The sequence below is a fragment of the Bombus huntii genome, chromosome 13 (assembly GCF_024542735.1).
Source record: "Bombus huntii isolate Logan2020A chromosome 13, iyBomHunt1.1, whole genome shotgun sequence".
Classification (NCBI taxonomy): Eukaryota; Metazoa; Arthropoda; class Insecta; order Hymenoptera; family Apidae; genus Bombus; species Bombus huntii.
The window spans coordinates 10990616-11015132 of NC_066250.1; the positions used below are offsets into that span (position 1 = coordinate 10990616).

At 37.6% G+C, this 24517-nt stretch overlaps 1 protein-coding gene across 1 annotated transcript; it reads right to left on the reverse strand.

Annotated features, from left to right (window-relative positions):
• Positions 1-2454: 2454 nt before the first annotated feature.
• LOC126872656 (fatty acyl-CoA reductase 1-like) lies at positions 2455-19781 on the reverse strand. Its single transcript, XM_050632774.1, has 8 exons — positions 18734-19781; positions 17243-17521; positions 12973-13289; positions 12115-12362; positions 10538-10721; positions 3026-3211; positions 2709-2969; positions 2455-2652 (listed from the first exon to the last, which is right to left on the reverse strand). Exons 2-8 carry the CDS (start codon positions 17477-17479, stop codon positions 2538-2540), a joined length of 1548 nt encoding a protein of 515 aa, XP_050488731.1. The 5' UTR covers positions 17480-17521; positions 18734-19781; the 3' UTR covers positions 2455-2537.
• Between the last annotated feature and the right edge of the window lie 4736 nt (positions 19782-24517).

The following is a 24517-nucleotide window of genomic DNA, read 5'->3' on the forward strand; positions in this document are numbered from 1 at the left end:
CCTTACTCGAAAACATTGATGCCAATTATGAATTGATTGGATTGGATTAGATAACACGTATTCAAATAAGTCAATCACTGTCACACAATCGAATCGTTTTATGTTAATGTGGAAGCATCTTTGTTACATTTGGAGCTAGCATCGTTTTGAGCTTAAATTATCTTGATGATAAGATCCACTTCCTCTACGAAGTGAGAAATGTATTCTAAAGATTTTTGCACCCGAGACAAGGGAATGTGAAGATGACAATGGTTTCGAATGATCGATCGATTCTGACTCGACGTTGCTCGCAATAATGATAGTAGTTACGAGATCCAGTACATTGTTAATATCTTAACAATTAACAAATGCGAATTCGTTCGTGTGAACTACGTAATACCTCAGAAATTGTTCTTGTATGCAGGAAGCATTGGCACCGAATTCGAACACATAACGAACTGTTGTGGAAAGAACTGTTGTTGGAGAGAAATCGAACAACCAGTGTGTCTCTGCAAAGTACAGTTTCACTATATGTATGCGGAAAGATAAATCCTTATCTTCCGTAAACAGTTTGTCAAATGTCTGAAGTCAATGTTGCTGCTCGATGCATACAGCAACGATTGCAGAATGACAGTTTACATTAAATTGTTCTATACTAAAGAATATAACGAGTGATCGTGACAGTGTAAATTTAGAACAGTATATTATGCACATGTGATGGAAAAATATAAATGTATGTCGGAGATGAAAGAACACCGGAGTCTTTGGAATTTTGGTTAATCCCGCAACATTGTAACCTAGAGTCTACTATAGCTGTAATTAAACAATTGTAGTTATTCAATCCGATTGTAATTGTTCGAGAGTTGTGATAATGAGCTTGGGCTCGAGGCGACAGCCATTCGCCGAACGTAGCCGCGGTCACGGGATGAACGCTTTGTCTAACAAAGGCATGGAATAATTCTATAGCTCTCCTTGAAAAGGAAATAGTTGTAACACTCAACAGTAAACATTCCAACGGTCTCTGTCCCGTAGCTCGCCACACGCAGACCCTATTCTTCGAGTAAGATGATTGCCAGATGTTGATGCGTCTGTGCAGTACATGTTCAGCTAGCTCGAGGGCCCGTTATAAATCTTAAGATTTAGTCAACTAAAGTCCTTCAAACAGACAAACAGTCTTTGTCCCAACTACGGGAAAATAGGGGAGACCTATTTTTCAACGAACGACGTCTCCCACTAGCAACTTTCCCTCGAGGGCGGCTAGCATCTGTTTCTAACCACTGATATGGAGATTGACCAATTAGCAGCAACGCCAATTTCCCTTACTTTCTGAACGAAGGCTTTTCTCGACGAATCCGATGATCTCGTGTCCTTAGACACACCCTATTATAGTTTTCCTCTGTGGCATCATCGGGACGGGAAAGGCATTCCCGCTCGGGATCTCATCGATGAAAAAGAGTAACCCCTTACGACCAGGGAACATTACGCATCCGACTTAGATTTTGTGAGTACGTTCATCTATCATCCCGTCGACCGCGGATTCGTTATTGAACCTAGGATCATTGTCATTAGTTTCTCGAGTACCTAACTACCACGGTTACTTGTCCGATTCTATAATAATCGTATTAGCACTAGTCAATGTCTTCTCTATTGCATAACGACAACGTGTAACCCAAACGAAGATTCGTTTCACGCCCCTAACCCTAATTCTAATGTAAACCCGACATGTATGTATGTGATTATGTACTTCAACTTATGCGGAAAGGGTCCGCCGTGACCACCGGTATCGATGTTCTCGACGGAAGTGCGGTCGCCTTACTTTCTTCTTTTGTTCTAGTTAGTTGTTAACCGTTCTTCTTTGCCACCATGCAGTTGTGACATCAATCACATCTCAACCTATATCAGAGATAAGACATCAACCCCCGACCTTCGGACTCCTTTGGACACATCACCACCTTATCATCGTAGCCTACACCAAGGCTGTGACGCACCTTAGTCCATATCAGAGATAGGATATCGACCCCGACCTTCGGACACTTTTCCTCATCATAACCTACACCGAGCCCCCACAACATCCTCAAATCAAAACGTATATAAACCGAGACTTCAGCCAGCTCGGGCAGTTCTTGTTCTAGCCGCTGTTCTCGTACAACACCTTTCTCCGGTTCAGTGTTATTCTTGTAAGTGCTAAAATTTATAATAAAATTCGATAAAAGGTAATTAAAAGTTGGGTTACGACTCAGCCTTCTTTTCTCTTAAAATCGAAGTATCAATTTTACGTGACACGGTCGTAGCTAGCAAGCACGCAATAAAGTGTTCTGAATTATCTAGTGTATTTAATATATGTTAATAATTTGTAATATTATACAATAGCATTATACATATATTATTCACAATATCGACAAATAACTTCATTTGTCCACAGTTTTTATTCGAAGAGCATATCACATATACATTATATAGTATATAATATATAACTCTGCCAAACACCCTTTATATGTAGCGACATGTTCCTATTCCAAGGTCCTTTTCCATAATGTTCCATATACGTTGTTCTTGATTCAAGCGGGAAACATAACATTGAAGTAGTCGGTGCATAGCAATATTGTTACCGATATTATCAGAAATAAAATGATTATACCGAATCCTTTAGTTATCTGACGTATCCAGTAGAATCTAAAATAAAAGAAAATATCATATCGAGTCATTTTATCAAATATTTCTATACGTACATCGATAACCGTTGCGCTGCTGTATTTATAGATTGAGAATCTTCCTTCAGAACAAATATCTTAATTCCCGCCAAGTAATTTGCTAAATATTTCTTCCAATCCATATCCTGCAAGTCCAGTTTAACAAGATTTCCATCTTCAAAGGTTTTCACCTTGTTTATCATGTCGGCAATGTTATCTCTTTTGAAAGACCATTCATTCGAGTTGAAGTAGCCTGTCGCTGTGACCAATTTATTGTAAAATTTGCTCATATTCATTGCCCTGAAATGTCGTTTTTTGAGTATTTTGATGTGCTTGACAAATGATAGAATACTCACATTGGTTTACCACCTTGAAGCCTTAAAAAGATATCCACGGCAAATGCAGGTAAAACACTTAGAAGTATATTCAGTGCATCGTAAACATATCTGTTTGCTACTACCGTGCAACTCGGATACCACAACGTATTTTTTATCGGTATTTGTCTGCTACATTCCACGAAGGTATCTATGATCTCACCCAATCTTGAAAATTGAAATGTTTACACTTGTAGAGGTAATTGAATTACATTCAAGATAACGCATATTACTATTAGAGTATGTCAGAAGATATTCTGTAATATCTCAAGAAAAATTATGTAATTTTAGTTGTACCATATTTACAGCTTTCTGAATTGACTTATTGAGGACACAAGTGGACGCGAGTACAACATTCCTGGTGCAATATTTCTTTTGTTATCAATGTTACATTATGTATGTATTTGTTTATTAGTAACTCCAAATGCGACATGGGTTATATAACAAATGTAGTATTTCTATCTTTCATTATCAATCTATCACTGCAACTTCTAATTAGGTAGTGAACATTAAAAGGTTTGCAATTCTCATTACTTCTTTAAATTTAATACGATTCGTACGGAACACGGTTCAAGAAAATTATAAATAACTTTTAAGCCTTTAATATCAAGATCACATAAGAAAGATCTAATACAAAGCGAAAGACAGAGCTTCGTTGAAGGAGAGTCTAAGGAAAATTGTTAGTAATACTTGGCGTCTGCTTTTATTCTCGTAGTGTAGGTATTTCCAGATGCCATAATTCAGATGTGGATAGCCTGTTGCGCATTGACAAGCAGTTTTTATTCATTTGCAACCTAACAATTGGGCTTATCGCAACGCAATAAGGCTCGGCTTAAAAACAATTTTATTAGCAACTTGCTGCAAACTATTGTAAAACTTCATTTGCAGCTTCCGACTAAAAATTTCTTACGTACAATCGATATTTTATTTATATCTCGGCGGAGGAAATTTGTCTCAAAGTCGGTCATATTGTTCCAAATATTGTTCCGAATCAGATTATCCAAAAACATTCCTACTTTCAATTTGTTCTTGAACAAAAAATGTTAATGGACTAGAAGACTATAAGTGAAACTGTGATGCCTGATGCAAGTATAAATTTCATTTGTCGCTTCTTTTTCGAGTAAATCTAGCTTTTCATTACTAGTAATCTCAATGTAAATCCAAATGAAGTTACTAACATTCTGGTTCTTATTGCTAGTTTCAAAAGTAGCATAAATATTTTGAATTTCAATAAGCTAACTATTGGAATTATAACGGAAAGTCGATTTTCGTAATAATTTAATTACGGAATATTATTAAATAATTATTTAATTGGAAAGTCTTGGAAAATGTTACAATATATGATTTAAGTTGCTATTCAGTAAGTGATTGAGTGATCTGAACCATTGTTACATTGATATTGAAATTATTTCATACATTTTAATACATTTCGGAGCTGGTAGTATTTTCTTTGAAAACTTTATCATTTCACATTTTTTAATACAGCGATCAATATTACACAATCAACGTAAAATGATCTTTATTGTCGTTAAGAAGACGATAATTTGTTTCTATCTATTTACTATTCATTTCAGTTCTTAATTCTTATTAACGAATGAGAAAACTAACTGTACTGCGGCACCGATATTATGTTTTGAACAGTGACAGAGAAGGATATTTCTATAATTTAATAAATATGATAGAGTGATTAAGTGTGTCACATGTCATTTCGCAATGAAAGTAGACTCCTGCGGACTCCCACCAATAAAAACAAACATCAGCTGAAGTCTACATTGGGGAACGCAAGCGTTTAACAATTTGCTGATGCAGAACAAATTATTGAAGCAACGCTCGCTCAGGCTGTTATTTTGAATACACTGTAGGAAAGAGTAATTATGAAGGAGTCTATTCAATAACGTTAGATGAGGGATCATGAGTTATATTGTGTCACGTAGGAGACACAAGAATTCACGAAATTGACAGATCACCGGTGATCTCCTCATGTCGTAGTTCGAACGTTTCACAAGTAAGGTAAAAATTTGGATTTTAGACGTAATAGTAAAATTTATTGTACGAATCCAACAGAGTAACGATTCAGAGTGTTATAACAAAAAAGGTGTTGAGTGCTGATTTAGGAAGGTTCTAATACTAAGGTTTGATACCCCGGGGGGGGGGGGGTATCGTCCGGTGTATATCATACGCGGCTATCCTGTTACTATCTGGTTATTATTTCGATGGCTGTGGCATTCAGGATGTTTTGTCTATCCTATTACTGTTTCTGAGTCTGTGACTATTGTGACGAAACAGCAATTTTTGATAGCTTAATGGATGCAATGGGAATTTTAAAGACATTTTCACGGCCAGCACTTTAAACAGATCAGCTGGAAGAGAGGGAATTGCCGGATTCGATACTCATAAAATGCAACAACGAATCTATTAGAATCAGATTCAAAGATACCGATGGCTACATCCGATATCTCCCGCAGTAGTAACATTTCAAGCCACGAAGTACGATACAGTTCGCTGTTGAGTGCCGAAGCGTGCAGACGTGTCTCTAGTGTCCAGTGAAGTCCGAAAACAACACGTGTCACCCAACCGTCGAAAGTGAACACAGCCAAGTGTTTCCTACCCTCTAGAGAGAAGAAAATCTCACGCACCTAACCCCAACCCGAATACTAGTCTCATAGCCTCACGACTAGCTATTCACTTTGAATTGACTAGCTCGATGATGGCCCAGCAATCGCGACTAGGCTCTCCTGAGCAAACCCGTAACTACCCCACGTTACCTCCTCCGTGGCAGAAGTGCAGCAGAACCCTCCGCACCAACAACGCTAATATTACAAAGAAACGGAAAATAGAAACATCAAAACCAGACACGATCGACACTCGGAACGAACAATCAACGATACAAATAAACACCCACAACAGGTTCGCCGTATTGCAATCCACTAACGACGCCATGGATATCACAGACCCGCCGCCAAACCAACAAGCACAGAGAATCCCCCCTGCCCCACCAATATTTGTGGATGATGTCATCGACATACAAACAATGATCAAGTCCTTAGAGAGAGATATCTCCAAGGACGACTGCAACTTGAAGATCAACAACAACAAAGTAAAAATTCTGCCGACAACCCCCGACACATACAGAAAAATCACCAAACTGCTTAAGACATTGAACGCCAACTTTCACACGTACCAACTCAAACAAGAAAGACCTTTCCGAGTGGTCCTACGAAACATACACCACTCAGCAGACATAGACGAACTCAAATACAAACTCTCAAAACTCGGCCACGAAGTCATCAACGAAAGTAATATAAGGTATAGAGTCTCGAAAGACCCGTTATCCTTACTTTTCATAGATATAAAACAAAAGCCTAACAATAAGGAAATCTACAATATCAGTCGCCTAATTAACGCAATAGTAAACTTCAAACCACCGCTTGTTACAAAAGAGATAGTGCAATGCAAAAGATGCCAAAGGTACGGTCACACGCAGAAATACTGCAACCATACCTTCCGCTGCGTTAAATGTGCAGGCACACACTCCACCGACCAGTGCACTAAATCACCGGAAACCCCAGCGAAATGCATCCACTGTCAAGGTGACCATCCTGCCAACTATAAAGGCTGCTCAGCCTACAAAACCCTGTACACAAACAGGTACCCTAGACTCAGAGCAAAAGAGGTAACCAACCAAACACCCAGCCCGCCGAAATTCACGACTACCCCAATCCCCTCAACCAACCAAACACCCAGTCCTACTAAATTCATCACTACCTCTATCTCCTATGCCCAAGCAGTACAAGGCATCCAAAATAACACGAATAGCCAAAGGGATCTTTCCCAAAATAGTGTCCCCAATTCACCTAACACAGACAATGTCTCTAGGCTTGAAAAACTAATAGAGAAACAATCGGAGTAAATAAATAATTTGCTATCGCTACTAACACTCATCATGGATAAATTAGTACGCCCCGACGCAAAATAAAACCAAGACGCATAGCTCTTTGGAACGCCAACGGTCTAGCGCAACACAAATTTGAACTAGAACTCTTCCCAAAACAGTAGCAAATCGACGTAATGCTCGTATCGGAAACCCACTTGACCGACAAAAACTATCAGAAAATAAATGGTTATACATTCTACCATACCCAACACCCCAGCGGAAAGGCCCACGGCGGCACCGGAATCATAATCAAATCCAACATTAAGTACTACGAACTTCCATCATTCCAGAAAGACTATCTCCAAGCAACAAACGTAGCAATAGAAGACTGCCATAGTACAATCACAACTTCAGCAGTATACTGCCCTCCCAGACACTCCATCGCCAAAGAAGACTTTGATAACTTCCTGAACACCCTGGGCAATAGATTCATAGCTGGAGGAGACTATAACGCCAAACATACCCAATGGGGCAGCAGACTGGTCACAGTAAGAGGCAAGAATCTCTTAAACAGCATAATAACCAACAATCTCAACTACTTCGCCACATACGAACCTACACACTGGCCCACTGACACTAACAAAATACCTGACCTACTTGACTTTTTCATAACTAAAAATATCTCGCCAAGATACGTCCAAATCAACTCTTCGGCTGATCTCTCTTCTGATCATTCCCCCTTGACAGCAACAGTCAGTTCAACAATTATCGAGAACACACCTAATGGCTTTATTCATAACCAACTCACCAACTGGCAGCTCTTTAGAGAAGTCTTTACTCACTCAACTTCAGACCTAACCTCACTAAAAACTAAGGAAGAAATTGAAGCAGCCACGGAATACTTAAACACGAGCATAATAAACGCCATCCGCCTCTCCACACCGACAAAGACGTCCATCAGCAAACAAGAATATCCCCAATACATATTAAAAAAAATACCAGAGAAACGTAGACTAAGAAGAGTATGGCAGACCCATAGAACACCGGATGACAAACGCAAACTAAACAACGCAACTGGAAAGCTATCCAAAACCATAAAAAATTACAAAAACGACTGTTTCCAAAAATATCTCGCCAGTTTATCCCCCACAGCCGACTCCAACTACTCGCTATGGAAGGCGTCCAGGAAACTCACACGCCCCCCACAAATAATCCCACCTATCCGCCATCCGCAAGGTGGATGGGCGCGTAGCTCTATAGAAAAAGCCAACTTGTTTGCTAAATACTTGTCTAAAGTATTCAAACCCCATTCCTCCAAAGCTGCCGCGGACGTTACTGAATACCTGCACTCTCCCTTCGAAATGTCTCCTCCTATTGAACCCTTCACTTCTGCAGAGATTATAGAATCAATCAGTCGCCTAAATTCCAAGAAAGCAGCAGGGCACGACCTAATAGGCAATAAAGCAATCAAGGAACTTCCCTTAAAAGGGATCGCACTCATCACATCGATTTTTAATGCTATCCTTCGCCTTGAACACTATCCTAAGGCCTAGAAAATCTCACTGATTACCCTCATCCCTAAACCCGGAAAACCGATATATCAAACTAGCTCCTATCGCCCAATCAGTCTTTTACCTACCCTGTCTAAACTATTCGAGAAGATGCTCACGAATCGACTCTTTCCACTCCCAGAGGACCTGAAAACACTCCCAGATCACCAATTCGGCTTCCGAAAACAACATTCAACAGTAGAGCAAATCCATCGCATAACCCATACGATCAGCCAAACCCTCGAAAAGAAAAAATATTGCTCAGCGGTTTTCCTAGACATCCAACAGGCACTTGACAAAGTATGGCATGAAGGGCTACTTTACAAGCTTAAAAAGATCTTACCCCACCCCTACTATTCCATCCTAAAATCCTACCTAACCAATAGACAATTCATGGTTAAATGCCTAGACGCCACATCCGCAACATTCCCGATAGAATCCGGCATACACCAAGGTAGTGTCCTCGGACCCCTACTGTACTCCATCTACACTGCTGACTTACCTATATCAAACGAGATAACAATAGCAACATTTGCAGACGACACAGCGCTATTAGCTACCCACGCAGACCCGGTAATAGCCTCATCCACTCTCCAGCGAAGTCTCGACTCCATGGAAAAGTGGTTTCACAAATGGGGCTTCAAAGTCAACGAAAAGAAATCCTCACATGTAACCTTCACGCTCCGAAAACAAACCTGCCCCCAGGTCACCATCAACAATGCAACAGTTCCTAGCAGGGACACAGTCCGATACCTGAGCATGACCCTAGACAGGAGACTAACGTGGAAGACACACATCTCAGATAAAACGAAGCAACTAAAGGACAAACTAAATAACTCTATTGGCTCACGGGCCGACGCTCCAAACTAAACATACAGAATAAAATTACCCTCTACAAGACCGTAATAAAACCTGTCTGGACCTACGGAATCCAACTATGGGGAACAGCAAGTAACTCCAACATTGAAATACTTCAACGCTTCCAGTCGAAAACGGTAAGATCCTTAATAGACGCACCTTGGTATGTTACCAACGAAACCATCCATCGCGACCTCAAGATACCCACAATCAAAGAGGAAATAGCAAAATATAGCGACAGATATAGCAAAAGAGTCAACAAACACTGAAACCCCCTAATCACTGGACTACTTGATACGACGGACCAGATTCGCAAGCTGAAGAGGCACTACCCGCTAGACCTAAACGCTAGATTCAATTAGTTATCTAAATTAAGTAATATTCACTTATTTATAACACTTACTTATAAATTATACTTATCTATAATAAGTACTAACTTATTATAAATAATCAGCCATGTCACTGCGCCACGCCAGAAAAATTACTGAAAATTCTCAACGCGAGAATTGATTGTAATTTTAATAAATAAATAAAAAGAAAAAAAAGAAAGAAAAGAAACGAAGTACGATGGAGACATTGAGCAATAAACTACATGACGAAAGAGCACTTGCCGAAATGCAAAGGTAACGAGTACTTCATTTGCAAAATCAAATGAATCCGGGATCAAACCATTCGAGGAAATACCTGCAAAAAAGATTTCTTTCAGATAGCTCAACTCAATCGATGAATATACGTATAGACTGAGTTATCGCAAAAAGAAAAAAGAAAGAATAATACAGAAAAATATTATAACGGGATATTTTAGAACATGTCCTACGAGATGCAAATTCCGGTTCGTTAAGCCGTTGCGAAGAAACCGGTAAACAAAAAAGAAAAAGTTACTACTCACCGAATTGAGATACCTTTCTTATTTCCGAAGAAGTATTAAAAGCGTAAAGACGTTTCTATGACACATCCACCTTCATTAGAACAAATGAATCCTATGTATAGATATTCACAGAAAAAAATCTGGCTGGCTCTTATCCATTTGTGTTCTCAATATCTTTTTCTAAGTTTATCATTATCTTTTGTACATTAATCACACTGGAATGCAATTTATCCATTGGCATTTCTATTGATCGCATTGCTTAAATGAATCTGAAGCTTTTAGGATACTCTAACAATTGAGTTACGTTAGTTAAACAAATTCTGTAATAAATATCGATTCCGTACTTGATGGGACGTGCGCTGCTCGTACAGTTGTAAACTTTGACCCTATTATCAATATGTAGCGTGACATGCCACGCGGCACACATTATCACGTCGACTACATAATCAATAGGTACTACATCTGATATTACATCTGCCTTACCCAATAGTACTTTTGCAATACCATTGCCGATATTCATGAAGATACCTGCAACGTCAAATTGGTTCAAAAGTTATTAATGATTCTCAACTGTCTCGAAATGTAGCGACACGGATATGGGAAGAGTAGCTGTAACTGACAGTAAAAACACAGATTAAATAATGGCGATCTGGTAAAAATTAGAGTCAACTAGCTTCTCAGAAATTAATTACAACTATATTTTTCTGAATTTTTTAACTTCATTGCCTAAAAATGCTTATGTTGTTCAGCTTCGCAAATAACTCATAGCGATGAGTTTATCTGTTGAAAGAAGAAGTCGTATAATCTTAACTTGAATTCTAAGGAATAACGTTTGTAATATCACAATTGTTTCTCCTTTTTATCGTAATTCGTGGAGTTGATCAGCGTAATCGCTTCTGTGCAAATCGTTTCTCATAATCAAAACGATTATGATAACTGGCTACATCTGTTTTTAATTTCAAGATTATATAAGGGAGTTAAATGAATATTCATATCGTACAAGAAGACTGAGTAATTCCAAACATTGTTTGCGTCATTACCTCCCTCTGTGCGCCGTAGGTGACAAACACGATTTCGCTTTGCGCCGCTTAACGTTCTGTACTCTCAACGGCTATTCGACGTTCTCGACGAGTAATCTCCCTTTTACTGTTAAACGATTGACCGGAATCTGAGCTAACACACAGGCCACATCAGAGTCTACAGTCTTATAACAATAACCAACCTTCTTTCATATCAGCAATTTCTTTATGATATGTTCGAAAGCATACAGCGTCAACTTCTGCGTTTGGCCACTCGTTGAATAAGTAGTCCAATGCTAATACATATCCATCGCATATATTATATAATTATTTAAAATTATTGTCTCTTAAACAGAAATATATTATATTTCGCTCATTGTTGCTAGATAAAATGTTTAATGATATTACCGTGTGCTCTAAAATTTTATGTTGTTTCACGTTAAATACATCATGTACATCGTAACAAAGCATATCCTACTGTCTCGAGGGGCGCATCGCACGTCTTATGCTTAATTTAATTCCATTTAATTCCATAATACTATACTACACTACACATTTTAGGCTGAAACTAACTGCTTGTAATTGGATTGTATGTTAAAAGTTCATATTCCCGTAATTAAGTTAATAAAAAAAGTAATAACGGTATCATTTTTATAGCGCAATAAGCAAAAAGTATATTTCCATATACGTAACCTTCAGAATGTGCGAGTTAAAAATTGGCACAGTTTTATTCTATTGCTGATTTCTTTCATTGTTATGAAAATTATGGAGAGCTAAGGTCTTGTGATACGAGTGACTTGTATTATTCGGAATTACTTGGATGTAATGAAACGCTCTTATTTGCGATATGAGTGAGATATGAAATGACGAGGAATTATCATTGTAAATATTTATAAAAATACCTGATTGTCCAGCAAAAGATACCAACCAACCAGGGCACGGTTCTTTTAGCGAGCAACAAATTATACTTGGTCGTACGATCGCAACAGCCAATCCTTTGCTATTGTTGGATATTGTCTGCTCTGCAAGATTCTTGGTGAACGTGTATGTATTTGGATACGTCTTTAAAATTCTTTCTTCGAGCAGATTAATCAATTCTTTGTCTTGTCGGTCACATATATCTATCACGAGAGAAGGATCTAGATTCGTGCTGCAAAATTATCAAGCATAAGATAACATGTTTGTCATGCTAAAGTCATTAATAAATTGCAAATTTGACGCATTTAAAGATTTAAAATGCAAAAACGTATAGAATGTCTAATAATATAACAGAATATAATGAAGTAATACACAATAATATAGAAAGAATCGAAGATGAAGTACTTGCTGTAATTTTTAGTAAACGAACAAAGTTCTGCCTAGATTCTGTTCCTCAAATCATGTTTATTCATCTTAAAATATGAATTTATAATGATATCCGTGTCTAGTTGTTATCATGTACGTGTATCAAAACAAGTTCATCATTGAATTCAATAAAAAGAAGAAATTAGTAAAAGGTAAAATAATTTTCAATACGTAATTTTTATCATTGACAGATCTTGTATCATTGATTATTTCTTGTGTAAGTTTTCTTAAATTTATACCTGTTTTGACAAGTATTTATCATTTCAATGGAGAATGGCAAGTGTTAATCAGATAGACAAGTAAACAAATTATACTAAGTTATACATTACTTTCATCGTTTATTTATATTTAGAAGTAGGTTATGCACGATATTGAAAAAGTTGTTTAAGGAATGACGAATTATAACTGATTCTTACGTGTAGACCTTTTCCTCGATGTCTGATAGATTCGGATTACTGTAAGCTGTGCTCACATAGACAACGCTAATTACATGCTTGAGTTCCTTGCACAGTTTGATAATATTAGCGGTACCTTTCACATTTGCATTGACGACCATATCCAATGGTAGATGGAAATTTATAGTGGCCGCAACGTGGAATACTATGTTTACATTCTCTATCAACATATCTCTGTCTTTTTGCAAAAGATCTAAATCTGGCAGAGTCAGGTCGCCCTCCACGAGATGAATTTTATCGAAAATTGTTGGGTTTTGTGCTCTGACACCATCGAAAACCTGAAGAATATAATATATAAGCTCGGTTCCCAATATAGAATATTATTAAGCATACTAATTTTCTCTTAATACATTTCTGACCGATCAGGAATAAATTCTTTTTTTTTACGCAGAAAGTTAAGTTGTTAGTTTCTGTTTAACGTAGCTGGTCAACAGTGTGTTAAAAGTGTATGTCCGCAAAAATGCCTTGTAATTCTTTTTATACGTTTCTAGACTGGTTTAAAACTTGTTCAGTATAATTACGATACTCGCATCTCATTATAGAGCTAACGAAGTTTCAAGAAATGTATCTTGCCCGCGTAGTATATGCATACAATTTTGCAGTGCCTACATATTTTCGTAAGTCAGTATAAGCATGCATTATTATATTCAAACTATCATATCTCCATGTGACTAATGTTGCACCACGCGAACAATACTGGAAGATGAGACACGCTAGCATATAGAAGAATCTATATAGTTAGGGACCTGCCCTATTTGATTCCTTATTAGCGTAAACCAGTATCTACTTAGCTTTATGCGGCAAGAACCTATTTAATTGTACAGTTATACGAAAGAGCTCATATGTATTTCTCTGTCCGAGATAGGTAAGTATGAGAATAACAAAATCGTACAATAATTAGACTAATTCTGAGATGCCCAAGAAAGAGAAAGTAATTGTTTACAATGTTTGTTTTAGAGAAGAAATCGCTAAAGACGCTATGTAACTCGCTAATTTGACCTCACGAGAGAATAACTTTTTGTCGCGATGATGCTGCAGAGGAAAACTATGATGGGGCGCGTCTACGGAAAGTGAGGGAAATTGACGTTACTGCTAATTGATCAATTTCCATGTTGGTGGTTAGAGAAGGATGCTAGCCGTCCTTGAGGGAATGTTGCTAGCGGGAAGCGTCGTTCGTAGAAAAAATCTATCTTCCCTATCTTCCCGTAGTTGGGACAAAGACTGTTTGTCCATTTGAGAGACTTCAGATGACTAAATCTTAATATTAATAACGGCCCTCGGGCTAGCTGAACATGTACTGTGGAGATGCGTCGGCATCTGGTAACCATCATACCCGAAGAATAGAGTTTGCGTGTGGCGAGCCACGGGACAGAAACTGTTGAAATGTTTACAGCCAAGTGCCGCTACAACTATTTCTTTTTAAGAAGAGCTATACTATTACTCCACACCTTTGTTAGACAAAACGTTCATCTCTTGACAGCGGCTACGTTCAACGACTGGTTGTTGCCTCCAGCCCAAGCCCACTATCATAAATCTCGAAAAAATACAATCGGTTTCAATGGCGACAATTGTTTAATTACACCTAAGGTAGAATCTAAATTACGCTGTTAAGGGATTTTGCAGAAGTTCCAGAGGGAAGGCTCCAATGTCCTTTCATCTTCGACATATATTTTTTTGTTAATTGGTTATTTCTTAAACTTTCGCTGAAAGATTTCGTATCCTCGTTTCATTTTTCACAATCTTTTTTCCGTTCCTTCGCCATTCTTTCGCTGGATGTCAAATGAGACGTATCGTTTGTTCTCAATATAAATGTTCATCTTAATATAATCCTCCTAATTTTAACAAAGATCAAACTCCATAGGACCAAAAATTTTCGTTAGTAACGAAAGTAAGCTGAAGTTAAACTGATCAACCTCATATAAGTCATGTGCAACCCGAAACGAGGGTGGACTGTGAGAGAGTATGTGAATAACGTGCAACTAGTTCGGCTATTGTACATAATTATAATTATTCGATTTGCCAAATACATATATTCTGCTTATTTTACACTCGATTAATTAATCCCATCAATAAGATAGATAAAAGTGTGGTCAATTACTTTATTTAATTACATCGTTACACAAATTAGTCATTACATTTTCATCTCTTTCCATTTTGCCTACAATCAATTAGTTCTTCTGTTTTCATCGTTTCTGTAAATGAACACGCATGTAAGATAGATATCAGAGATATCATACATTTCATCAGAAATATTATTCTGTATGCAACGATTCATTATTAAAAAATTGATACTTAGGTTTTACTACAACAAAAACATTATCGCGACGAAATTTAATCTAATTTTAAATCTAAGACGCTATCGTGTATTGAAAATGTGGCGGACCGGTACCAACAGGACGCCGACAGGTCGAGGCATCAACGCGGTCGTAACAACTGCCGGACGATACGCGGGTACCAACCGCCAACACCAGAGGGCTACTACGACGACAACGAGTCTGTCTCTCGCTAGCGGTCGAATATACGGTGTCACGATAAAAATACCGCACTTAGCGAGACTCCCTCTACGTCTAAGGCAGGGACTACCGGGTATAGCCTTACTTTACTGATGAGTCCACCGGTAGTCCCGGGACGAACGCGAATACGCGGAGATATGTATGCTAGGGGTCTTCTCGATCGTGTCCAGTTCCCGCATGCATAAAACAATGTCCATCGACGTAGATCTTCCACGGACATCTTCCAGTGCTTTCCAGAACTTCCTCACTGTTTTCAGGGCTCTTATATCCCCGAGATACTCGGGGCGAACATGCCGAAAAATGTACGCACGTGCTTTGTTATCCATTTTTATACAGTCTGGTCTCAACCTTTCTGCTGCCGTTAATCCTGACTCTACTGCATCTCAGCAGACCAGGAAAACCAACGAAGCTTCCGTCATCATCTTCCAGTATTCATAATTGCCCTTACTCAGGGTCGGATTCATATCCTTGTCCACATCACCCATTTTCTCCTGGTCGACCATGGCGTGGTCTCTTCTCGGATAATTTCAGAAAATCACAAAACCTCAACAAATAAATGTCTTTACTGTCGCAGTTTACTGTCCCGGGGCCCATAACCTGTTATTAAATATAGGTTTGGGGTTGAGATATAATTGATTCACACAGATTCAACTTTTGCTTTCTATATTTCACCTCTTCGTACAAAACGTCTGAACACACCGGATACACTTAGATAATTAACACGTGGTCGACTCCTAAGCCAAAAGAGCATCGTTAGAAGTCGTACCAACTTAGCTTGTAGGAACTAGCGATCATACCAACTTAACGTTTCTCAACAAGGGAATATCCTCCTATTTCCTCGAGAAAAAATATAGAAAATATATACATAGTAAATATAGTAGTAATCAATTTCTCTTTCTTGGGCAACCTGCAAATAGCCTAATTATTGTACGATTTTGTTATTCTCATACTTACCTATCTCGGACAGAAAAGTACATATGAACTCTTCTGTATAAATAATGTTTCAACATCTTTAATATATATACGGCTTCCAGTCTTTTAGTATTGCGACAGTATTACGTGTTTTATGATAGTAATTCTAAATTATGAGAAGGGAAAAGCGTAAATAAAAACGTAATATTAATGATACAAAATTAGATAATAGATAACGTTCGAAATCTTAAACTGCTGCCTTGTAAACGTCTTCATCCGTAAGGAATCAGAAATGAAATAACAAATAAAAATAGATAAATGAATGAGTTGAAAAGCTGCACTGATCGATTTCATAAATGGGAAAGTACGCAAAAGTGGTGATGTCAACCGCGTTTGTTGATGTGTTCGATATTCACCTAAAAGTTCACTATTTATTTATGTCATCTTCTTGCAGAAAATGAGCCATTTAGTGCAAAAATGTTCGCAGTCAAGAAGTTGATTATCAGTTAATGAATGATAAAATAAAAATTTTGTAGGGAATCGAGTGGGCCATTCTTAGCTTCTCTGTTATCCACTGAAAAATTAACGAGTATATCCTGACACCATTCGCGCTCAAAACAGAATAGAAGTTACTGTTCCAAGTCGCGGTGTTGAACCAAATAGGCAAGAATTGAATTACATCATATTTACATTAATCGACTCATATGAACTTACGAAGGTAATTTATTTGTTTCTTGGCAATTGTTCATTAATTTGAGACTTATATAATGAAATTCCAAAAAGCGAGTAGAATATTACTTACGAACCGGATCATCTATTAACTTCTTAAATCGTTGTTCTATCGTTTGGTTACGTTTCGGCCGGATCAATATAAAAATAGCAGCGATGCGTGAACACGTGCGTATCAGTTTTTCGAGGAGGCCTTTGCCCACGAATCCTGTCGCCCCTGTCATAAGAATTCCAGTTCCGGAATAGAATCCCTCGATGGAATTCACATTACGTAACTTTTCATTTATCTCGTTTTCATTAAGCTTTGTATTCATTGTACCAAAATCACAGGGCTTTCCCTCTTTCAACCCAAATATCTGCAAATGAATATGAAAAAATAAATCGGAAAATTAATAAATAAAGAATATCGTACAATTTTATATCTTAAATTTCTATATATGTGTTATGTCAAGAAAAAACAAAAAATCTCAGGATAATCCGTACTAAAGGAAAAATGATTCAACGGTGATGGTCTACTTCGCGAACTGAGCAAGTGTGTAATTTTGTCACAATGTAGTTCATTTGCTAACTACGCCATTATATGTGTAATCATTAACATTTGACTTCTGCTTTTATTAAATATCGATACTATAACAATGTTCCTATTAACATAAAAATACTTCATTTAAAAGATTTTTTAAATGCTAATGCATACAAAACGCTATTTAAATGGAGGAAAAGAGTACAAAAATTCTTGTATAAAAAATATTTCATCTCTATTATCGTTCAAATAGCTTGGAATGCTTTAAACGAATATTGTAATATAACTTCCAAGTCGTTTCGTGGAAAGAATAAAGGAAGTTAATGGAAAGGAAAGATGACTGTATTTGGATATCAAGAAATCGAAGAGCTTTCATAGATTTCAAGATTCTAATTACGAATCGTGGAAGTTGTAAATCAAAAATTTGTAACCGTATGTTTTCGGAAAATATAACTCTGGGAAATGGCAAATCGCACGTGCAAAAGATGGAAGGTGAACGAACTAAAATACTACCTGAGATCATAGATTCACCCTGCTACGTCAGAAACAATGACATCCGCAAAGAATTACACGCCTGCTCTGGACAGCAAGAAATCATACTATCCACAAAAGTATTGAGTATTGAGAAATGTTTAAAATAATACCTTGGTTTTTTAAATGAAACTATGCACAGTATTTCTTTTACACAAGTATATGGATTCTTCGGAACATCTCACGTTAAAAAGTGTGAAGGTACAGTATTGAAAAAATCAACAACTTCCGACTTCTACCAAATGAATTTTTACCACATGTGAACTGCGGACCGGCCCTGCTAACTGAACCGGCCAGCACTTAAATGTTCTTTCTGACATTTCAGAATCGTAACCATTTAAAACCCAACAATATACAATCACTCACATTAATGACCAGGACCATGGTGTGTGAGATATTTTATTAAATTACTATATGTATTTCTTTATAATAATGTAAGAATACTTCTCCTGGCACAGCCCGTTTCATGTCTGTTCGTATAGGTCCCAAGTGGCAATGTTTAACAAGTGGCACTTACCGCGCGAAAAAGACCCTTCCGTGCTTCTTATTCCAGCAGCGTAAGCAAATAATCGAACTAGTTCAAGATACTCGCGTTGACAGTATGTTCTGTATATATGGAAATGCCGAACTCGCGTGGTTTCACTTTGACGTCCGTCCACGTTGATGATTGCACGAAGAATATCCAAATACAATAAATCGCAAGAATATTTGTATCTCGCGAACTGCAATAATTGAACGATTGATAATTATTTACATTGCAAATTTCCAGACTCTTTTTGTAAGGAATGTAAGTTGGAATTACACAGCTTTCAAACTTATATAACATTGATACACTCAACGTCAGGTCGAGTTCTGCCCGAGCAGAGTAAAAACAGTGCTTCAGAAAAGTGCAGCAAGTGGGGAAGAGAAAGTTACGAATGGCTACGCCCATAGCTAAATGGTGGAAACCCGTGTCTTCTACTAAGAAGACTATAAGCAAACCTAACATGAAAAAACAAATCTCACCGATAAATTATCAACAAAGACGAGCAATACTACATAAATAAAACAACAAACACATCAAAAACACGTCAACCAATAAACCAAGAATAGGACTGCTCAGTTACAATCGAAGTTGATATGGAAATCAATAAAAAAACAACTCAACAGGATGAAAGCTGGAAGGTGGCGAGCTACAAATATTGTCAGTCCTCGTTAACGGATGCTTTCGGGTGAGATTACGCCCAACCATCGCGCAAGGCACCCAGTGCCTTGCTACTTCGATTAGCTAAGCCTGCAGGGGCTGTCGCTTGTCTCAGGTCGAACGGGGCACATTCTAAGCCCTTCCGTCTCTCCAGGACGGTTCCGGAGCAGGTGGGACGCTGTTCACCCGCCGAAGGCCATTCGGGGCGAGCCATTACGCCTTAAATCGGCCCTCTTGCCAGCATCTTGGCCAAACTTGTAATTGCGAATCACGAATCGTTTAATACCCGCGAGTTCTATCCAAAGTGTACATATTGAGTATATCATAATAAATATATATATTGTTAAACATACTTAATTGTTTTTTCCTATCACTGTCACGATCTACATCTCATATATATCATTTAATAAAATTAGAATCCAATTCTAGTGTGGAAAAATTTGTTTACGACAGCTCTCATAATTCTACAAAATATACACCATATTGAACTTCTGTCATAAGTAATATACATTGTCTGACGTTAATGCAGGAAGAAGAACGTAGAATGATCTACAAAGGAGAATAATTTATGCCATATTTGCAAGTATAAGTTGGCATAAGCATTTATAATTTTGTAACATAATTATTAGGTCATCCCATAAGTTCGTGCCGTTTTTCGAGCGGTTATATATGTTAAGATTGTTTATATACCTTTCAGTTTCATGAAAAAATCCCCCTCTCGTTGTACAACTTCTTCCCATTTTTCTGGTAGGGCCATTATTCTGTCTCGATAAAAGTTCTCTTGTTTTTCTTTAAAATAATTTTCTAAGCTATTTTTGAGAATGTCAATATTTTCAAATTTTTTACCTACTAAAAAGTGTTGTAATGCTCTGAACAGGTGGTAATCAAATGGGGCAATGTCTGGGGAATATGGGGGATGTGGTAAAATTTCCCAATTAAATACAGACAATTTTTTGTAACGCTTTTCGCGACATGCGGTCTAGCGTTGTCGTGATGGAAGATAACGTTGTTCCTATTCACTAAACCTGATCGTTTTTCAGCTAGTGCTTCCCTTAATTTTTCTAACTGAGTGCAATATTTGTCTGAATTAATGGTATCATCACTAGATAAAAGTTCAAAATACAGTATTCCTTTATAATCCCACCATACACACAAAAGAACTTTACGTGGATGTAACCCTGGTTTTGCACAGCGTTGAGGTGGCTGATTTCGTTGGGATCAGCTACGTTTCCGTTCAGGGTTTTCGTAAAGTATCCACTTTTCATCACCAGTTACCAGGCGTTTAAGGAATGGCTCATGTTTATTACGCGCAAGTAATGACATGCACGCTGTCGTTCGTTCAAGACGGTTCCGTTCCGTAAGTTCGTGGGGCACCTAAACGTCCAACTTTGACACCATCCCCATTTTTTTTAAACACCTATGAATCGTTGTCTTAGGTATTTTCAGAACATTTGACATCTCTTGAACTGTCAAACTTCGTGATTTTTCAACAAGATCCCGAATTTTATCTTCGTCTGTCTGAGGAGGACGCCCGGAGCGTTCCTCGTCTTCTAAACAGAAATTCTCAGCTCTAAAACGTTGGAACCACTTCCTACAGGTGCGAAATGAAAGCGCATTTTCTCCGTAAACAGCACATATGTTTTTCGTGGCAATTGTTACAGAACTTCTTTTCCGAAATTCATATAACATGAGAAAATGGATACGCATTTCACTCATGATTTTTTACTGTTAGAAGTCACTGTGTTCACTATGTTACGATCTTATACCCACGAAAATCTGCTCTAGCCTGTCCTCGATCAGCTAAGCTCAAGTGCATTCGTCCCTTATCGCCGTATGTTTATAAATCGACACATGAAATGTATACACAAAAGTCGGCACGAACTTATGGGATGACCTAATACTATACAGTCTGTAAATGATAAAGCAGAGTACGAAAGTTATTTACCGGATAAAAGCATTTTTTAATCTTTTTGTTAAATTGTAAAAAGCTGACTAGACACCGCTTTTGATGACTTTTAGATATGTTGGAAAGCTCAACATTTCGAATAACTTTTTTCTATACATATAAGGGGTAGACTCGCTTAATAGCCGAGATATTCGTGAAGAACAATCTTCCCTAATATAGTGAACTCCGCCGAAAGCCTGTGCCAGCGTATGTGCCGGCATTGGTTTTCAAATCTCTACAATGGATACTGTAAGGAAGTATACGGAACAGCTTATTAGCTGTGACATAATAAATGTTGCACTTTGCTCAACTTCATCTACCTACATGGTACATTTATGTATATGTATGAATTGAGAACAAATGTATATTTATGATGCACGTTAAAAGATTTTTTTGATTAATGACGTTGTTAGAATTTAATCTTAAAATTACGATAAATAATCTATGGAAGACAAAATGTTTATGTTGAAATAATATTAGGTGATATTTATTAAACAGAATTACAGAACCAAATGTATTTAAAATATAAATGAGTGATATGGTATAATTAACAAAGTGTGCAGGTAAAGAATTTATGGATTGTTGACAGTTGGCCAGTTACTCTCAGATTGACTGTACGTAGTGACCCATGGTCCCTTAAAAGATTTTGAATCCCACTCTCTATATAGTAGTTCCGTCCCGATGATGCCACAGAGGAAAACTATGATGGGGTGTGTCTAAGGACACGAGACCATCGGATTCGTCGAGGATAGCCTTCGTTCCGAAAGTAAGGGAAATTGGCGTTGCTGCTAATTGGTCAATCTCCCTATCGATGGTTAGAAACAGATGCTAGCCGCCCTCGAGGGAAAGTTGCTAGTGGGAGACGTCGTTCGTTGAAAAATAGGTCTCCTCTATTGTCTCGTAGTTGGGACAAGGACTGTTTGTCTGTTTGTAGGAGAGCTATAAAATTATTGCATGCCTTTGTTAGACGAAGCGTTCATCCCTTGACCGCGGCTACGTTGGGCGACAGACTGTCTCCTCGAGCCAAAACTCACTGTCACTAGTCTCGAACAATTACAATCGGATTGAATAACAACGATTGTTTAATTACAGCTATAGTAGACTCTAGATTATAATGTTAGGGGATTATCCCGAAGTTCCAGGGGGAGGCTTCGATGTCCTTTCATCTCCGAAAAGCATAAACATACTTCCTACAAACGTCGTCAAATATTTGTTTCAATGGCACTAAGGTATCCATTCATTTCTTGTATCGTTAAATGCCATGTACTAAGATGTCTTTGATCATGATGATTACGTACAGCAGTTACGTTAACATTGTTGTCGTAACATTATATGTATAAAGAAGCTCCACACTTTGTTAGTTGTTTCGATGATTAATGTTTTATGGAAAGGAAATTTCTGCATCTGTGGAACATATATTTATAAATCTCGAGAGTCCATTCAACGAAGAATAAAGTTGGTGCAGGTCTTAGGTAAAAATGTATCATTTAACGAAATTATTACATAGTAATATCACAAAACATGAAGTCTTTAACTAGAGATAATGAAACATTTTAAATAAATTATCAGACGAGATATATCTCGGTCTGCATAATTAACATTCGTTTAAATTGAATGTTCTAACAGCTGTTCTAAAAACAGGCCATATAAAATGAAAGCTTTATTTGTCTTATACCAATGAAGGGATTTTTCTTAATTTCTCTGATAACTCATCGACCTTGACGAACGGATGTCTTCTTTTTCCTACAATTTTATCGAATACGTATCGAATTTTCAAGATTTTAGCTGGTATCTTCTGATAGCTTGGTAGTCCTTCTTCGGATATGCCACACTCCGTTACCATTTGTTGCAAACTTTTTCCTCCCATTCCTCTTCCATAAACGTACATTCTCTCAAGTATATGTAATTCTGTAATTTTAGGCATATTATATAGTATATATAGGTAACAATTGTTTATCATTATGAATATTATGTTGCAAACATTTTGTCAGTTGTTACCAGGGCGCCACAGTGGTCACCTGTGACCACCAATAATATAAACGGTCGATTGGCGAAGAATGTTGTCTTACATCATGAATTTATTATTATTTTACCATTATATGCTTTGAATAATAAAAATACTCCCGTGGCGTCCTGAGCGTAACATGTGATTGCGGCGTGGCAGTCAAAGTGTTAAGAGTGTAGCGATTCATGAAAATCACGGTTTTGTCAAAAGACACTCCGTCCAGGTACACAATCCTATCGGCTTGTGTCTCCATAGGAGTTGACGAGCCCGGATTTTTGCTGCTTGAGTTGACCGAGAATGTGACCTCCATAGGAAATAGTGACCTAAACGAAAAAAGTAGCATTAGAGTCTTGACAACAACGACATTCTATTGTAGTATTCTTTATAACAAGTATTATCTGTGTACGCATGAGGATAATATTATTCTCTTGTTTTCTTTGCCGATCATCTCCGACTGGTATTCTAAACCACTAAAGATTTAGTAACTTAGAAAAAGCTTTTCAATTTCATTTTTCGTAGAATATACGTGGAATTACTACAAAAGTGTTGAAAGCGATTAAGCGAAAAAAGAAGTATAAAATAATTGAAATCTAATGATATTTATGGCGATTTGGAAAATACGGGTGCAATTAATAGCGGCCCCACTTATACATCTTGTTCGGAAAATAACAGCAGCTCGCAAACAGTCGATTAATTAATTTTGAATTTAATTGTAACAGACTTACAAGCTTTCTCAATTAAGTAAAGCATAATTTAATGAATGAAGTTATAATTCCGTGCTGAGGGTTGGAAAATAAAGCGTGTAATTTATTTGTTTTAGTTTACGATAATGAACTGTAAGAATGATCACTATTTTATAAGAAATAAATATCCGTTAAATTTAAGAATTCAATGATTTTTGTTTCAATTTCATTTTCAAGTATAATTTCTTTTTTCTTTCTTTTTTTGTTTTTGTTTTTATACGTAGGAAAATCCTCATGGGCACCCCCCGCTTGGAAGCGGCGGGGTAGTGTCGGACTATACCGACTAAAATCCCACGGTGGACCGCCTGACGCTCAGCTGGAATGCCCGGGACCCAGAAAAATTTCGGATTACTGCCGGAGCGCTCCTACGTCTTCTCCCGTCTGAGGGAGTCGTTCCTTGATCAGTTCGGGCATTGGGAGAGACC

Coding starts and splice junctions, on each gene's coding strand:
- LOC126872656 (XM_050632774.1), bottom strand. CDS start 17,479: ATGAATACAAAGCTTAATGAAAACGAGATAAATGAAAAGTTACGTAAT. Junction 12,363..12,972: donor ATCGAGGAAAAGGTCTACAC/GTAAGAATCAGT, acceptor ATAATTTTGCAG/CACGAATCTAGATCCTTCTC. Junction 2,653..2,708: donor GCAGCGCAACGGTTATCGAT/GTACGTATAGAA, acceptor CTTTTATTTTAG/ATTCTACTGGATACGTCAGA.